Below are 18,906 nucleotides of genomic sequence, written 5' to 3' on the forward strand. Positions count from 1 at the left end.
CACTGTAATGGGGGGTTATCACTTTGTGAGGGGTGTAAATGTCTAACTATTACATTGAAACTAAAAAAAAATCAAAAAACAAAACAAAACTGTAAAAAGACTTAGGTTCAAGTTCCATTTCCCATAATAATCAGGAAGAATAGACCCATAAGCCCTGCTAGCTAAGCAATCTTCTAAATTTTTACTTTTTAATACAATCAGTATTGATGATTTAGAAATTTAAGAACAAATCAGCCAAGAGGAGGAAGCAAAAGTGTCATAAAATGTAGGATGAAGAATAACTTGTTTCTCTTAAAAACTAGTTGACACTTTAATGTTTTAAACTCACAAGAAAAATGGGAGATTTCTGATATAAACAAGAGAATTTTTTTTACTACTACTAAAACAAAACTTACCTTAATGTGCTGTTAATTGCTCCCAGCTTATTAGCTTGCTCACAGTCTTCTAATTCTTTGGTATTGTTTGCCACTTTTGAGTACTGAAAGGAAGTTCATAATAAACAAGTTCAGTAAATTAATTCCTTCCTCTTTATTTCAGGCTCACCTAGCAGAATAGTAAATCTGTCAATGCGGATATACACTAAACACCGATAATCCTATTACTGAAATCCCTAACTATGTAGAAATACAAATGAAAATGAGTCATAAATTTCTACCTAATCAATAAGCAAGGACATTAAAAACATAACAATCATCATGTTGGTGATGATGTAAACTGAGAAAAGTCTCTTGGGAACGTAATTTGACATTTATCTGGAGCTGGAAAAACGTAGAAGGCCATGAGCCAGCAGTCCCATTCTGAAACCATATCCAGAACAATATTTAAAAAACAAAATCGAGGTACAACCACTTGAGAAAGTTATCTGATACTATCTTGTGATGCTGAGATAGGCATACCCTATGGCCCAGCAATCTTATTTCTAATTATAGACCCAGACAACTCTTACGTGTGTGTGATGAGACAAAAGACAAGACGCTAGTGCATCACTGTTTGTAACAGCAAAAGGCTGAAAATAATTGAAATGTCATCAACAGGGAAACAACTAGTCCATGATACAGTCATACAACTGAATATTATGCAGGTGTTTAAATTTTTTAAATCTACATATATCAACAGAGACAAAATTTCAAAAGCATAATACTCAATAAAAATACAAACTGAAAAAAATGTTTTTAACCTAAAGAAATACAAAAATATACTATTATTTTAAAATGTTTTAAGTTTCACGTAAAAGATCTATATATACTTGTGGATATAGCACAATAAAGTATAAACATAAGGATCCCAGAAGGCTATACATCGACTTCAGAAACCTGTCTAGCATTGGGGAGGGAGGAAACAGAAGGGGATTGGGAAGGAGTCCAGAAAGGATTCTGTCTTCATACCATTTATTTATTTGCTTTAGATCTGAAACAAAAATAAATAAATGAGAGTGAACACAAACAAAAGGCCACATGGGGGAGAGCGTGCCAGAAGAAAATGCAGTGAGGATGCATAAGGAAGCAGAGAGAGGGTACCAGGATCTCCATGACGTATGTACAATAGTGAAAAACTACAAGTGTACTGTTTCCTTTAAAAGCGTATGAATGACAAACTAAATTATGGCATGCGCAGAAGAAGGAAAGGACAATTTTTAATAAGGGAATATTTTAATTCCATTTACAACTACTATGCTCAAAATAACTAGACAACTGTTTACACAATGTAATACTGAATATGACAGGTTGACTAGTTGAAACAGAAGACAAAAAATAGGTGTATGATTAAACACCTATTGAGGAGGCCATTGGACATTGTGGTTATATTTCATAGTTCTTCTAGAGGTTCAAAAAAAAACCTGAAATATTCCAAAAGAAGCTATATAATTTTAATTGTAAGGATATACAACCTCTCTGCTTGCTACAAGAATTAGGAATTTGGGATTTTAAGGCAAAATGTATCCATTCCCAGCTAACCATGTTATGGTTTTCTTCTGCAATTACGTCAGACAGTAAATGGTAAGTTTCACCGTGTAAAGCAAAAATATTCAAGGAAGAAGAGTGACTCACCTTATTAGAACTCCCAGCTTTAATTCCAACTGGAATTTTACTCTTAAAAGAAGAACAACAACAATTTTAAAAGCAATCTTCATTTTTTTTTTTTTAGATTTCTTCACAAATTAGTAACGCTATTGCTTTAATACAAAGGCTATTTTATTCTATGAGGAAAAAATATACATTCAAATTCTGTTTTCATACTGCCTCTTTGAAGTAAAAGGAAGAGTTATACCAATGTACAGACTTCAAAATCCTAGGATAAAAAATTGAATGAGAAACACAAAATTAGAGCATCAATATGAGCTCTAAGTTAAACTCTGAATGCAGTATTTAATAGTTTATATAATTTTTAGGTTTAAAAAAATGGCACTCACTTTTTCCATAAACTTTTTATCACAGAAAAAGAAGTTTTTAAAAATTTCAAAATTATTTGAAATATGTTATGCTCAACTTTAATTTCTGCTCTAAATTGATGTTTAAAGTTTAGGCAATTTTGGATTCATAGAAGGCAAGAGTACAATTAACCTGGGGTTTACCACTAGAAGAACTGCATGTAGGTCTGATTTTCTTGTCTACAAAGCTAATAATTGCTTTTAGGCTTTAATAAAAAAACCTATGAATTATCACACCTGGTTTATCAAACACAATCAATAAAATCATATCTGAAATCAGACAATCACAGGTTGATGCTCTGATCAACCCAGGGGACTGATTTCCAATGCATATATCAATGAGTTATCAAATTAATAGCAAATTAGCTACTAAAAAATTTTCATGTTTCATAGATACATTTTAACCAAATATTCAGAATAAATATTTTCCTGTCAGGCTGAAGAATGTCAATAATAGTAAATTTTTCCAAATCAATAAAAAGACCATATAGATAAAAATGTTACTTGCTGCCAGTATTTTATCATTACCAGGTTTCCTAGTACCCCTAACAGAGAGCAGGAGAGAGAAAACTATAAAACTCAAGTCAAATCTAGCAGTCACAATGATATGACTCTGAATTTAAGATATGGAAAAATAATAACCAAAAGCACCCTCTGAGTCCTGTATGTCCTCTAACTACAATAGTATAGTAACAATCTTTAGCAGCTTTTTAAAAGGTTTGATTCTAAATGAAATAACTTGACAAGCAAATCTTAACATAGACCATTTAAAAATATGGGGGCAGGCACCACAGAAGGTCATGAATAACATAAAAATCACAAAAAAAGAATTATTCAAAATAACTATAAAATTAATAATTAAAATCAAGCGTGAAACAAACCTGATTGTTGCCACTAACACGAGCAATATGAAGCTGTCTGACAATTATAACATTAAGTGACCCCTCACAATTAAATTAGACTTTAAATTATAGAATGCAAACTTTAACTCTGTATCATGACAAGTTTGAGTTCAACAGGAAATGCCTACTGAATTTTCCCCCAAGAAAGAAAAATACAAATAGCCTCACATCACTTAAAAGGACCAACATGAAGGGCTCGTTTCTGTCTCTGGGGAGACAGGGAAGGGAACAGACAGGAATTTTTAAATGCTTATACAAATAAACACCTTCATTTATTCTTATTAGAAACTTAAGACTAAAGAAGGTAATCTACTGTCAACAATAAATGATTATTTTAATGTAAAAACAATTTAAAAATACATACTGTGCAGAGCCAAATAACTCTTACAACTCAGCAATAAAAAGGCAACTCAATTTAAAAATGGGCAAAGCAGGCTGGCCAAGGGGCGCGTTGGTTAAGAGCTGGCTTGGGATGCCAGAGGACCCCGGTTCGGATCCCACATATAAGGGCCAGTGACACTGTCCTCTACAGCTAAGATGCTGAACAACAGCTCAACCTGGAGCAGGGTTGCTGTAGGCATAGGCTGCAGCCCCTGCTGCAGTGGGTTGCCATGGGCTACCGTGTGTAGCCAGCAGCCAGCGTGAGGGGCCAGCAGCCACCATGAGCGGCCGTCCAGAAGCCAGCGACTGATCTGCCTCGCCAGGGAAGAGCGCAATGATGGTGCCAACTTGGGCCAGTGAAGCAACATCCTCCACAACTAGACTGAAGAACAAAAGGACAGCAACTTGTCTGTTCCCCTCTCCCAATTCCCCAATAAAAATCTTTAAAAAAAAAAAATGGGCAAAGGATTTGAATAGACATTTCTCCAAAGATGTACAAATGGTCAATAAGCACCCAAAAAGATGCTTGATATTACTGGACATCCGGGAAATGCAAATCAAAACCCAAATGAGATAGCATTCACAAGGATGGCTAAAATAAAAAAAGTCAAGTGTTGACGAGTATGTACAGAAATTGGAAGCCTTGTACATGCTGGTGGGAATGTAAAATGTGCAGCCACACTGGAAAGAGTTTGGCGGTTCCTCAAACAGTTAAAATTACTATATGACCCAGCAATTCCACTGCAAGATATACACTCGAGAGAACTAAAAACGTATGTCCACACAAAAACTTGTACCTGAGTGTCCATAGCAGCATCGTTCATAGCAGCCCAAAAGTGGAAACCAAACGTCCATCAATTGATGAATAACAAGATGAGGTGTAACCATACAATGGTATATTATTTGGCAACAGGAATGAAGCCAGTAACAAAAGACCATATAATATATGATTTTATTTACATGAAACGTCCATAAGTGGCAAAGCCATGGAGACACAAAGCAGATTAGTGTTTCCAGAGGGAGGGGGGCAATGGGGATGACTGCTAATGGGCAGGGGTTTCTTTTTGGGGTGGTGAAATTGTTTTAAAATTAGACAGTGGTGATGGCTGCACAATTCTGTGAATATACTAAAAACCACTGAATTGTACACTTTAGAAAGAGTAAATTTTAGGGTATGTGAATTAGGTCTCAATAAAGCTGTTATAAAAAAAACAAATAAAAATATTAAAAATAATAACTCAAGTTCATACTGGCATAAACATATAATTAAATAAATAAAGGGAAGACAAGAAAAATCTCTTGCTTACAGGAGAATGCTAACTAATAAATGTAGAGGAAATACAATCAGAAAATCACTATATGGCAAATATCATATAAATAATTCAGGCAAGAATCATCAAAGGATACTAAAATTATCATGGTAAAAGTATGATGAAAAATGGGATATTTTCATAGTCTCAAAGATTTTTCCCACTTTACAGTGAAGAAATCTGAAGCACCACCTTAACCAAGTGATAAAGATGACAGCATGTGCCAGGCTAAGAAGGACAAAAGGACACAACATCGCTTCTATGGTGTACCTGCCAAGAGTGCGTGGCCTGAATCTAATAGTTAGAAAACATCTGAAAAACCCCAAATTAGGGGTATTCTACAAAATAACTGGTGTAGTGGAAGGGAAGGAGAGAAGAAGAGAGGGAAAGAAGTCAAGACATTGAAAGACGAACTACCGAGAGACTATTCCAGATTAAAAAGATTAAAGCGACATGGCATCCTAATGCTACATATAATTCAGGATCAGAAACTTTTTTTGGGGGGGCTATAAAGCACAATAAGTCAGTTGGCAATAGATAATTAAGTTCTACAAACTATATTAATTTCCTGTTTTGTTAATTATGCTGTGGTTAGTTAAGTAAATACTCGTTTTTAAGGAAATACACATTGAAGTATTTAGGGGTAATGAATCATGTTGGTAACTTATTTCTAAATGGTTCAGAATATAATAATATTAATATATACATATAGAGAATAATAAAGCAAATGTGATAAACATTAACATTTAGGGAATCTGGATAAAAAGTATATGGGAATTGTTTGTACTATTCTTCCAACTTTTCTCTAGGTCTGACATTATTTCAGACTAAAAAGTTAAAAAACATTATATTCTTAAAGGAAAATGAAGATCATTTTTTCCCCATTAGGAAGGACATTTATTCAGATGGTTTTTTTCATATTTTTAAGGACAACAAACTAGACTAACTGGTTAGGTAAGAAAAGCCAAAAATAAAACGAAAACATAGCTTATAACTAATTGCTGTTGAAGAAGAATAAAATCAATTATGCTAGACGTCAAAAAACAAAGTCTAAAATGTAGTATTCCCTTACTAACAAGACCAAGTAAAAACCTAATTCGAAGCTTGAAATCTCCCCTTTATGCACTTTAATTCCCACTCTAAATTTGAAATATAAAGCGTGAAATAAGTCAGTCAGTTGTAGATCCTGGAACGGCTTCTGGTTTGAGATGTGTTACCTCTGGACAGGGCTCCACGTGACAGTCTTTTATTGAACAATGGCCATCTTCTGCCCAGAAAGGACACGGTCGCTTCAGGTTGACCTTGAAAGAAAGAATGAATTAACATGAGCCAACGTGTGTCACAGTTGTGCAGTGCTCTTTTCAATGTCACCACACTGGGCACAGGGGCGTGGCACTGAATCAGAAGAAGTGCCTATTGGATAGATCGTAATTTTAAATGACTGCATGTTTTCAGACACCCAGATAGGAAATTAATTTTTTAAAATAAATGATGCTATTAGTCCTCTGACACTTCAAAAAAGGAATAAGGTACACGGCTCATCCGAAGAAGGTAGAAAGTGTTTCCTAACTATGCGCTCACTTCACTGTCAGAGCCTTCCGATGGCTTCCATCACCTTTGGAGTAAATGGAACCCTGAAGCCGGCTCCACTGGCCCCTCCGTCACCTGGCCTCCTGCCCGGCCCTCTGAGCCCGTGCCCTGCCATGCGCCCCAGCCACACCGGCCTTCCTGCTGGGCACACACCATGCTTGTTTCTGTCCCAGGGCCTTCACAGAGGCTGTTCCTCTGCCCACACTGGTGCCCCTCCAGACCTTTCTAGGGCTCACTCCCTCTGCCTCCTTCAGCTCTCCCATGGGACATCCATAGGCACCCCAGACTTACTAACGTACCCAAAATGGTGCTCTTCTCTCTAGTAATTCTTGACATCTCAGCAAATAGCAGCTCCATTAATCCAGTTCCTCAGGCCAAAATCTTGGCATCATCCTCGACTCTTTTCTTTCTCACCCTACATACAGCACCTCTGAAAATCAGGTCAGTTCAAAACCCAGGTTCCTGTAACAGCCGAGAGTGCCTTGCATGGTCTGCTTGCCCGCTCTCTGCCCTGTTCACTGTCCTCCTCGTGGTTCCTCAGGTACATGAGGCAGCCTGTGGCCTCCAGGCCTTTGCTCCAGCTGTCCCCTCTGCCTGAATGCCCTCTCCAACAGCCACATGGCTTGCCTTCTCACTCCCCTTAGGTCTTCCTCAAATGCCACCTTCTCAGCTTGCTGTTTTAGTTGCTAACTTTCAGGCTAATTTGTTATGCAGCAATAGACAACTGTGGAAGTCACAGTAACACGCTGCTCAGATCACCCTCGGGAATGGAGGACTTCTGGAAGCGCTGCAGGCAGCCAGCCGCAGTTGGAGTGGGACAGACACTTTGCCCCGGGTCACCTCACCCCTTCCTGCAGGGTCCTCATCCAATGACTGGTAGAAGGATACAGCAGCCCAGACCTGTACCTCAAGTAAGGACAGCTCTAAGGATCATCCCATCTTAAGAGCGCCCCAAGGGTCCCCCAGGTCTGCACTGAAGCTGCATCACAGCTTTACTTCTCCTCTCCCCACCCTTCCTTTCCCTCCCCTAACTTGTTGGTTCCAGAGCAGTCCCTAATTAAGCTCTCACACACTAATCACTGTCTCCGGTCGGCTTCCCAGGGGACTTAAGCTGTGACAGCTTGTCCAGCTCCAAATCCCTCCGACAGCTCCTTACCACACATAATAAAATCCAACATCCTCGGGTATTTAATAAGACCTGCTTCCTCCAATTTGTTTCCTCTGGCCCCTACCTACCTCTCCAACTCTCCCTCTCATCCACTTTCCTCCAGTTCTGCCAGTCCCTTCTTATTCCTCAAACAGTCTCTTCTTATTCCTCAAACATTCTAAACCTTTCTGCCTGCAGCCAAAGCCTTCATACGTGCAGTTCTACTCCCCTTTCCCGGAGTGTTCTTGCCCCAGGTATTGTCATGGCTTACTCTTTCGCTTTAGGTACATCTGCTCAAACAACACAGCATGATGTCTTCCTTCCCTGACCAATTACTTTAAAATAGGGCTACCTGCCTTCCCCACCCCCTTTCCTCTCTATCTCCTACTTTGCTTTATTTTTCTCCAAAGCACTTCCAGCCATGTGAAATTATACTGTATTGTTTAACCTGTTGATTGTTTGTCTCCCTAATCAGAATAAAAGCTTCTTGAAGTGAGTGTTTGTCTTATTCAGCACTGGATCCAGCACCCACAACATGGTCCGCTACATTCAGTAAATATTTGGTGACTAAAAGAATGGAATGGATAGTACAAGAGAGAAATTATGAAGACCAACTACAGCAGCCAACTGGCCAGTTGACAGAGGTATACTGCGGCTTCTACCTATATTTCCTTGCTTCCTGAATCTAAGTATGTAAGTGAGCTTAAAATTAGCCTCTTCTCTTAGCTTTCCTTTTCTGCCACTGTTATATGTAGAGTATACTGGTTACATTTCCTTGTTGCTTGATTCATAGATTGACAGAACTAGAAGAACATATCATCCAAATATCCTCTACTTGGGTGATATCTAAAGCTAAATGCATTAACTAGATCATTGTATTACTCTCCTTGTGGAGAGGGTATGAGTATATGTTGGTTCCATAGGGAATAATTTCATTACATTGGTTAGAACATTCTTTAATTACATGTACGTGGATAAATTGTATGTTGGCTAGCCAGGGACCACATTGTAATGTTTGCCTATCCAACTTTCATTTTTCCTTCTTCTGTCACACTCCCTCTAACTTCCCTTCAAGAAACAATGACTCCCCTTATATTTATGCAAATTGGAGTGTTAACCAAAGTGTCTTCCCTCTTTCAGTCATGAGACCAATGAGATCCTTCCTCCCAGGAATCTGACTCTTGCATAAAGTGTTGCAAAAATTGGGTGAATGGTGAATTTGACCCAATATTTTGGTGGCACCACAGAGAATAATCATTGGTGCCTGCTCTAATTTCTACCTTTTCTGAAGTATGCTACTTCAGCTTATCTTTCCATTTTGCGAGCTGCTCCCACACTTTTTTTTCATCAAATGTCTACCTGGGGGCCTAAACCATTCTTTCTTCATTTAGAAAATGTGGCCAATACTGACCTGACAGTGCTCAGTGCAAAGATTAAATGAGATATTCATTCATTTATTCAAATATTTGAGTGCCTAGTATTGACCAGGCCTGTGGGGATACAGAAATAGGAGATATAATCTCAAAAGGAGGAGTGGAAGAGTGAGTGAGGGCCGTAACATGCTGAGTGGAGATGTGAGCTGGGCGTTCTGTGAAGGGATGACCTTTGATAACAGAAACACTTCTTCCATTGTACTAGACTGAACCATATGAAATTGGTAACACTCAACCACTCTGACCTATAATAGCAACAATTTCATATGGTTAAACCTCATAGTAGAAAGGGGGCAGGAGAAAGCAGCTAGAAACACAGAAGGACTTGTAGATTTAGAGGCGGGAATGAGAAGAAGCTATTCCTACCTGTCTCTTTGCACATAAAATGCCCAGAACACTAGATCTTCAGCAGTTTAAGCATCGATTATTCTGAAATAGTCTGTGGGATCTGCATTATTTTGTATAGAGGGGAAACATTCACCTTTTTAGGTATTCTTGGTGCTGATCTGGAGGGGGTGGGGATTGGTTCCCAAATCTTTAATTCCCTAAGTTGTTACCTTTTGCACTACATACTTAAAACTACCAAAATATTAGATTTTTTTTTATCCTCCAAAATATTTAAAGGACTAAGATAGCCTACACAGAATCAGGATAAAAGCGAAAATCCACTCAATTCTTAAAATAGACTAAAAAAATAAATCAAAGAAGTTATAAACCCAACTGAATACTGAGAGCAAGGGCACAGGCAAACCATAACAGCAGCTCTAAAAACACTGTTCTTAAATTTTAGATAGTGTTCTTTAAAATATTCCTCATTGCTGCTGCCTTTAAACCATCACTGCTCATTTGTGAAGGTCTAGGGTAGATTCCTATTAGATGTAAGAGCCAATTCTGCAGTATTACTATGGCTGGTGTTCTGCATATATCTGCAGCTCCCGTGAGCTGCCCCGTGACCGTCTGCTGCCCTGGAACTTTATGCTGCAAACAATGCTGAGCCCTCAGCTCAGCCCAAAACCTGGGCAGGTGTGTCTAGACGGCAGAACCTAAGTTACAAGGGAGGCTGACAAAATAAGTCCCTTGCATTTTCAACTTTTTTGTTGAAACCAAAATTGAAACCTAAAGAATTCTCCAAACAGAGAAAGAGGGCTCAGATTCTTAGTGTTCAAAAAGACTAACAGGTTTTCAGTACAATACTCAACGCATTTCAGTGACAGAATATGTCACTGAAATCTTTACTTGCGTGAAAATTTACTTGCGTGACAGTAGGGTGCTGAGAAGAGTCAAATGGGCTTTCAATGTGCTAAAAGTCACATCTGTAGACAGCTTTTTATAAAAATTCTTTGGTGCCAACAGAATAAGAAATTATAACCATACCTTGTAATAACGGAAGTAGTCTCGCTCTTGCAGTTTTTTTATTTTGGGGAAGATTTTGAAGGTGTTGAATTTATCGATGCTATCAACATCACACAAGCAATCATCTAGGACTCCAGTGACCTAGAAAAAAATATACATGTAAAATTTAAAACATGTTTCAACCTTAACAAATCTGTATTGTTATATAAAAAGATAACTTATACATTCAAATTAGCTAGTCTTTGCTCATTAAGATACAAAACATTAAAGCAGTCACTTACTTTTTACTTGCGTCAATTCAATAAGAAACAACAGAAGGATTAGATGTACCCATTTTGAAGAACGAAAAGGTCTTGTTTAGTAATCAAAAGGATACTGATGTTCCTTCCCTTGACTAAACACATATAAAATCCAAGTAACTGTTGGAATGCTGAAGCAGTTCCTTCCAAGGCTACCCAACAAGGCAGGCTGACATCACACTGCTGTAGTAACCTTATCTTTCTTTTAGACTGACACGCATGGAACACTTCCGTGAGCGCCATGGTGCTAAGAGCATTACACATCTCATTTATTCTCTAAATACCCAGTGAAATGGATATTATCATCCTCATTTTACATGAAATTAAGGCTTAGCAAGGTTAAAATAATTTTTCCAAAGTAGAAATGAGACTTAGTCCGAAGTCTGTCTCACTAAAACACATGCTTTTATCCACTACTCAAAGTATACATTAATCGAAGAAATACTGATATTTACAAAGTGAGTTCAGAGTCCAAAAATTCCATAAAACATTCTTCAACTAAATTTTAAAATAGGACTCACTGACACGTTCGGCTTGGTTGAATCTTCAGGGAATAATGCTGAGTGAAAAACACCAATCCCAAAGGTTACATACTGTATGGTTTCGTTTATATAACATTTTTGAAATGACAAAATTTTTAGAAAGGGGGCACAAACAGGTTATTGATTGCCAGGGTTTAGGGGCTGGACTAGGGTTTGAAGCTGGAGTGGGGCAGGGAAAGGAGGGAGGTGTGGTTATAAAAGGGTAACAGGAAGCATCCTTGTGTGATGAAATTGTTCAGTATCATGACTGTGGTGGTACGTACACTAACCCACACACGTGATAAAGAGTACGGACTCATACCCACACACACAAATGAGACAAGTCACCAGCTATCTGAATAAGATCAGTAGATTGTGTCAATGCCCTAGTTATAATATTATATGTTTATAAAATGTTGCCATTGGAGAAAACTGGATAAAGGGTACATGGCATTTCTCTATATTATTTCTTACAACTGCATAAAATCTACAATTACCTCAATTAAAATTAAAATTTAAAAACAAAATGGGACTCAGCCTATTACAGGTTACTCATGGGACCAGTAGGAGGAATAGCTGCAAAGAATGGCCAGAGAATGGAAGCCAGTCCTTGCCAGTGGCTTGTTTCTGTCCAGTGCTTTCGCCCCAGGAGTGTAAATGTGTCCCCAAACTCCCTACGACATGAAGTTAGAGCTCTATTACCTTGAGATAAAGAACAGGGGTCATTACGGAGAATTTGGGCTCTGGAATTCTGTATGCTGTGTGATTCCATTTACTAAGGTCCTGTCATGAACTCTGCCGAATTTCACCCCATTGCTTTAACTTCAAATTCTGGCCCCTAAATAATAACAGGAAAGAAAAGAAACCTAAAAATAACTTTGTAGGTTTAAAAAAATTTTACCCAGTGATTGCTCTTTCTTATGAATTTTTCTTAAATTGTTGACTTTTAGCTAGTAAACTATATTTTACTTTTTTAAATAGTTTAATTGTGGTAGGGGCTGGGGTGAGGTATATGAAATTACCAGGCACCTATTTCTAAGTCTTAAAGACTATTATGAAGACAGAAACCTGTGTATCAGCAAACTTTAAAAAAGTAAACATGGAATGCTGCCAGTGTCTTTTAAGGCCCTTCTTAATCACAGCCATCTCCCTCCCCCTGGAGGTAAAAATCTTACTTTTGTTAATTTTTTTTTCTTTTCTTTGTAATTCCATCACAAATGATGTGTCCCTAAACAATATATCAATATTTAAAGTTTTTCTTCTGTTTTTGAACTTTGATATTAATAGAAATCTAATGTGTGGATTGTTCTGCGATGTGCTTTTGATAACATTCTGTTTTGACATCTATCCAAGATGGTGAGTGTTATAGCAGCTGTGTTAAATGTTATATGAAAATATCACAATTTCTTTTATTGTTGACCCATATGGTGGGCAAGATAAGGGCCCCCAAAGATGTTCATGCCCTGACTCCTGAAACCTGTGAATTTACTTCACATGGCAAAAGGGATTTTGCAGATGTGACTAAGGTAAGAATATTAAGAGAGGAACATCAGACTGAGTTAAGAGGGAAGCGGGAGTGTCAGGGTCAGAGAGAGGCTGGAAGATGCTACACTGCTGGCTTTAAAGACAGTGGAGGAGGCCGCAAGCTAAGGACCACAGCAGCCTCTAGAAGCTTGGAAAAGGCAAGGAACATTCTCCCCTAGAGCCTGGAGGCCTGCAGCTGAGCTGACCCCTTGATCTTAACCCTGTAAGACCCATTTTCAGACTTCTGGCCTACAGAGCTGTAAGTTAAGTTTATGTTGTTCTAAGCCATAAAATTTGTGGGGGTTTTTTTGTTACAGCAGCAATAAGAAATAATCTATATTTAGTTGTTTCTAGATTATCTAAAAACAATGCTACACAAACATTTTTGTTCATCTCTCCATATATATGAGTTTCTCCAGATTATATGCTTAGCAGTATAATTGCTATAAGTATATGTTCAGTTTTACTAGAGAATGGCAGGCTTATTTACAAAATAAGTTGTGCCAATTTACAATCCTAACAGCAGTGGATGGGAGTTACTGCTAAGACATATCCTCACTGATATTTGATATTAACATAGGTTTTAGTTTTTGCCAATCTAGTAAAAATGAAAGGGTATCTTTTAATTGCACTAATGAAGTACAATGTTCTTATGCTTTATAAGACATTTGTATTTCTTGTGTGAAATATCTGTTCATGTCTTTCGTTCATTTTTCTATTGGGTTCCTTTTCATATCGACATCAGGAATCAATACTGCTTTTCCCCATTCTATTATGTTCTTCTGGAACTCCACTCAGATATATTAGACCTTCTCACTCTGTTCCCCATGTCCTTAAGCTCTCTTGAATATGTACTATCTGTTATCTCTCTGCGCGTCATTCTGACTCATTTATTTTCCATTCACTTATTTATTCAACATATTTATTGAGGGTCTCACATAACGCTTGTACTGTTTTAAGTGCTGGAAATATAGAAATAGAAGAAAAAAGACACAGACAAAAATCTCTGCCCTCCAGGATTTCTCTCATGGGGGAGGGAAAAAAATGAATGAGCAAAGTATAGTCTGTTAGGTGGTAGGTGACAAAGTGATATGGAAGAAAACTGGAGAATGGAGACAGGTATTGCAGAATTGGGGCTGCTACTATTTAAAAAAGAATAGTTATAGAAGGTCCCACTGAACTTTTGGTAAAATTTGAAGGAAAGAAAGGAGCAAGCCATGCTTTTTGGAGGTGTGGGGAAAGCATTCCAGGAATTGGGGATACTAAATGTGAGGCCCTAAGGCAGTAAGTTGGCCCAGTATTTTTGAGGAACAAAAAAGAGGGTAGGTGGTAGGGGGAAAAAAAAAAGAATTAAGAGACCATTATAAGATTTTGGCTTTTACCAAGTTTGGTGTTTTCTCACACCAACCAACTCGGTGCCCCATTCAATTCTGATACCATTTGGAGTTTGAGCAGATCCCACAGACTAAAGGCTCAGTCCCACAGGACTCCTTAGATGCCTGTCCCAAGCCCCAGGCCACCTGCACTTGTCCGGCTGGCCATAAATCAGGGCTTCCCATGACTACCTTTTCAGGTTTGATCATTTGCTAGAATGGCCTACAGAACCCAGAAAAACACTTTACTAATGTTTACTGGTGACTGTAAAAGATACAATTCCTGAGCAGCCAAACAGAAGAGATTCCTTGCCACTGGGAGACGCAGGTGCAGAGCTTCCAAGCCACGCCTCCCAGGCTCCCTCCCAGCCAGCCAATGTGCCCACCAGCCCAGAAGTTCATCAAACCTCCTGGTTTTAAGAGCTTTCACAGAGCTCCCCATCCTGAAGGTCAGTGGGGAAGGCTAAAAGTTCCAGTCCTCTAATGACGTGGTCGTTCCAGGGACCAGTCCCATCCTGAAGCTATCTAGGGGTTCCCATCTAAGTCACAACGTTAACATAAACTTGGGTGTGACTGAAAAGGGCTTGTTATGAAAAAAACAAAAGGCACTCCTATTACTCGGGGAATTCTAAGGGTTTTAGGAGCTCTGTGCCAGGACCAGGTGACACAGACTAAATATATTGTCATATTATACCTTACTGAGTGAGACACGAAGCCCCTGGAGTTTCAATCAGACAGTAAAAGGAATAGGGAGCACAAGGTGAAGAACATGCAGGGGTTTTCTCTTTTATATATTGTATGATAAGGGAAGGTCACAACTTTAGATAAATGGCAAGTCAAATAAAGTGACACTTCATAGAAACCTATGAAACCTATGAAAGTGAGCCAGTGAAACCACACGAATAGATGAGAAGAGTGTGTGAGGCGTCCAGAGGCCTCCAGGCAAGAACATGCTTCCGTGTTTCAGGAACAGGGAGGTCAGCGTGGCTGCAGCATAAGCCTAAGGGGGAGAAGATTGGCGGAGCAGATTTGAGGGAAAAGATCAGCTATTTGGTTCCAGGTCCATCAAGTCTGCGATACCTAGTAATCATCCAGGTGAAGATGTTGAAAAGTAGCTGGATATAAGATCTTGAGCCGAGACTCCTAGTTTGGAGATTCTGAGAGTCAGTTATATAGATGGTATTTAAAACCAAGAGACTAAATGAGAACCAAGATAGAGAGAGGAAAGAATACTGCACTTGAACTCTGAGGTTCAAGTTATTAGAGGTCAAGGGCAGAGGAGGAACAAGCAAAGGATACTGAGAAAGACTGGCCTGGAAGACAGGAAGGAAATCAGAATACAGTATCCTAGAAGCCAAAAGAAAAACAGTATTTCACAGAGAGTGAGTGTTGAGCGGTGAAAAAATCCTGCTGATAGGTAAAAGCAAAGAATGACAAACTACTGGCTTTAGCAACAAGGAGGACATTTGTGACCTTGACAGGAGCAGCATCAGAGGCATGGGAGGGGTAAAAGTCCAACTGGAATGGGCTGCAGAGAGGTCTAGAATAGGAGGGGCAAAGACAACTCTGTTGAGGGTACTTTATTCTATAGAGGGGAACAGAAAAATGGAGCAGAGTCAGAGAGATGGGTGGGTCAAGAGAGAACTTTTAAAATGGTAGCATGAACAGCATGTTTTATGATGACAGTAGCAGTCCATTTAGACAAGGAAAAACTAATGACCCAGGGGAGAAAGGGCGGATTTGCTCAAGCCAGGTCCTTGAATGAGAAAGGAGGACTGGCCTTTGATAAGAGTATGAACAGTTCATCCATGGGAATCGACAAAAGTCAAGATGTGGGTGCAGAGACTAGCAGGTCACAGACATGGGCTGCTCTGGTTTGTCCAACTTTGTTAGTGAAGTATGAAGCTAAGAGTGAGGGTGAAGGAGGCATTGGAGGATTAAGTAGAAAGGAAAAAACAAAATAGTTGTAATTCCATAATCATTTCTTCCGCTAGATATAATCAGCTACTTAATCCAATCACTGAGTTTTTAATTTCATTTCTAGAACTTCTATTTCATTGTTTTAATCTCTGAGGTCATTCTTTAATTTGGTCCTTTGTTCCATTTTCACATTTTCAAGTTTCTCTCTCTCTCTTTATTTAAACACATTAAACATAATTTTAAATTATGTCTAATATTTTCAGAATCTAGTCATTACAGATCCACTTTTTAGTGTATATTTCTAATACCTCATTCACAGTGCCTTGTGTGTTTTGTGATTTTTGACTGTTAGCTACTATTCTTCCTGGCACTTTATCTTCAAGAATTCTTTAGGGCCTGGGTTGAAAATAAATTCCACTAGAGGGGATGGATATTTGCTTTTACCAGTAAGCTGGGGGCAAACCAACCCAGGGACTGCTATAAATTAAATTTCCATTTGAAGCCTTTCCCTGCACAGATGGCCTGAATATGGCCTGCAAACCTGTATAAGAGTGGCTCCCGGCTACAAATTCTCAAGGGAATTTTTCCTCCCTCCTCTCTCAAGTTTCTTTCCTTTCCCCTGACCCACAGTGGGATTCGTTTCTCATTTACCCTTAAATTGAGGGGATATGTAGCTCTTCAGAGTCCAAGTTTTATGGTGAGGTCTCCTTTTAGTTTGCTCTCCCTGGGCAGACACAGGCTTTATATCTTGTCCATTTCATCCCATGCAGCTGTTAGAGCAGAAGCTCAAGGTCTTCAGGGTTTGGGAAAATCCCCAGGGTAATGGACTGGAACAGTCCATTTTGAGGGGGAGTGGGGGGCCTCTGTGTATTCCTGTGTTTCATGCCACCTCAGAAATGTATGTACAACGGTTTAAAAATACATCCAACTGAAACTACTTGTTTACAGGAAGACTAACTAGTTACATCACTATGCACTATGTCTTTAGTTCCTAGTTCTCTGCCATACTACAAAGCGTATTTGCATTTCATCAAAAGAAAATGGGGCATGAGATATATACAAATGCCTATCATTTTATATGCTCAAAAATAATTGTATGCTTTTTTTGCAAGGAGATATATTCATCTCCTTAATGATTTCTTGTTAAGCAGTATTTTTCAAAAAATCTACTTCTTCCCTTTATGCTTTACCACTTTGCTTCCAATTTACTATGTGGAAGAGAAGTGAAAGAACTATCCTAGTTCCCCTTTTTCATTTTCCTGTGTCTCCCTGTGCTTTATTTCTATACGACAAAGAAGAAACACACTACTGTACAGACCAGAAAGGGACCCACTGGGGTTCCAGCTTCATCTTTTCACTGAGTTAACAAGTGTGATACTAGTCATGTAAGCTCTTTGAACTTCAGTTACCTCAAGAGCCCCACTTCTGAGAGATATATCAAATAAAATGAGAATATATACTGAAACGTGTTACAGATTAAAGTACTATCTGAAATATGATCAAACACTGTATGAGAAAGTACCACGGGAAACAAAAACCAATGTGTTCACTTTTGAGGACTGTTTGGCACAATGCCACCTTGAATACGCACAAATCTTTAACTGCTAAACTATATTCATTGGGATAGATGCAATGTGATAAAATTTAAAAGTACAGGTGCAATAAAGTTTAAGATACAGATGCAGTTATAAAACACTGATACACATAATTAGTGGCAAGGGAAGAAACCAAAAAAATCAAACTCCTAGGTTGGTGACAAAGTATACAATTACTACGCTATATAAAAACAGAAAAATCTCATTTTTGAAAAATATCTAAATGTAAATTCCACTCAAAATCAAACATCCAACTAGTAATTAGGAAATAATTTTACCAGAATTTTCTTTTCATAAGTCTGGTAGGTATGCCCACATTTCCACTTGTTTTCCAAGTGGGGCTGAAAAGGCTAACTGCATTACAGTTACCGCCAAGGCTCTTTTAAAATGCTGATTCCTGGGTCACATCCAGAGCTCGTAAATCAGGATATCTGGTAGTGGGGGCCAGAGAATCTGAATTTTTAACATGTTCCTCAAAACCCAAACTGAATTTGTCTTTTATCAAATCATTCATTAAAACACGATCAAACATGGACACAAATAAATCTCATTCTGCGATTTAGTGCAGAACACCATAACGCCATGAAAAGTGTCTGAATAAAGTCAGAAAGGCATGTTTACACGGTTACACTCATAGTTACCTCCTATTTTCCTTAGCAATCCGCATTAATTGCGGCAAATCACATCTCCCCTGGCTATCAGGCCACCTGAGGCACCTTTTCCCTCGCTCAGCCGTGTTGCCACGATGCAGCAGGTGCAGACAAACAGCAGCACCTGGCAGCTGTTGATTCAAATTCGACTGTGTAACAACCAAACACATCTCTTAAGGGCAAAGAGCCGGTCACTAACCTTCCGATTCCCAACATGTTGACAGCACCCGTGTAAGCTTCGCAAACACAAGTCCCACACTCAACTCTTTACTCCCTGGCCGTCACCTCCCTGCTGAGTCCCGCAGGCTGCCCCGGACCCCAGCCTCGCACGTGGGCACACCTGGACGCCACTCGGTAGGCAGTACCAGTGGGTAAAACACAGGGTGACAGCCGAGGGACCCTCCGGTTCGAAAGTTCAGGAAGGGAAGTTCGGTCCTCTCCGGGTCTGACGGGCTCCGCAGGCCGCGGGTCTATCCCCGA

At 39.0% G+C, this 18,906-nt stretch overlaps 1 protein-coding gene across 2 annotated transcripts in view; it reads right to left on the bottom strand.

The window, feature by feature from the left end:
- Nucleotides 1-18,906, bottom strand: part of ERO1B (endoplasmic reticulum oxidoreductase 1 beta) — a 47,915-nt gene that overhangs the window by 28,324 nt on the left and 685 nt on the right. The window contains exons 2-5 of one of the 2 annotated variants that reach the window (XM_019651814.1): nt 10,566-10,685; nt 6,239-6,322; nt 2,049-2,090; nt 396-478 (exon numbers count right to left, since the gene is read on the bottom strand). In XM_019651814.1, the coding sequence (XP_019507359.1) occupies nt 396-478; nt 2,049-2,090; nt 6,239-6,322; nt 10,566-10,685 (329 nt within the window). Of the gene's footprint in view, nt 1-395; nt 479-2,048; nt 2,091-6,238; nt 6,323-7,456; nt 7,592-10,565; nt 10,686-18,906 lie in introns of those variants that run through there. The other variant, XM_019651815.1, reaches the window with a different exon arrangement.

This window comes from Hipposideros armiger, unplaced genomic scaffold (assembly GCF_001890085.2).
Source record: "Hipposideros armiger isolate ML-2016 unplaced genomic scaffold, ASM189008v1 scaffold_167, whole genome shotgun sequence".
Classification (NCBI taxonomy): domain Eukaryota; kingdom Metazoa; phylum Chordata; class Mammalia; order Chiroptera; family Hipposideridae; genus Hipposideros; species Hipposideros armiger.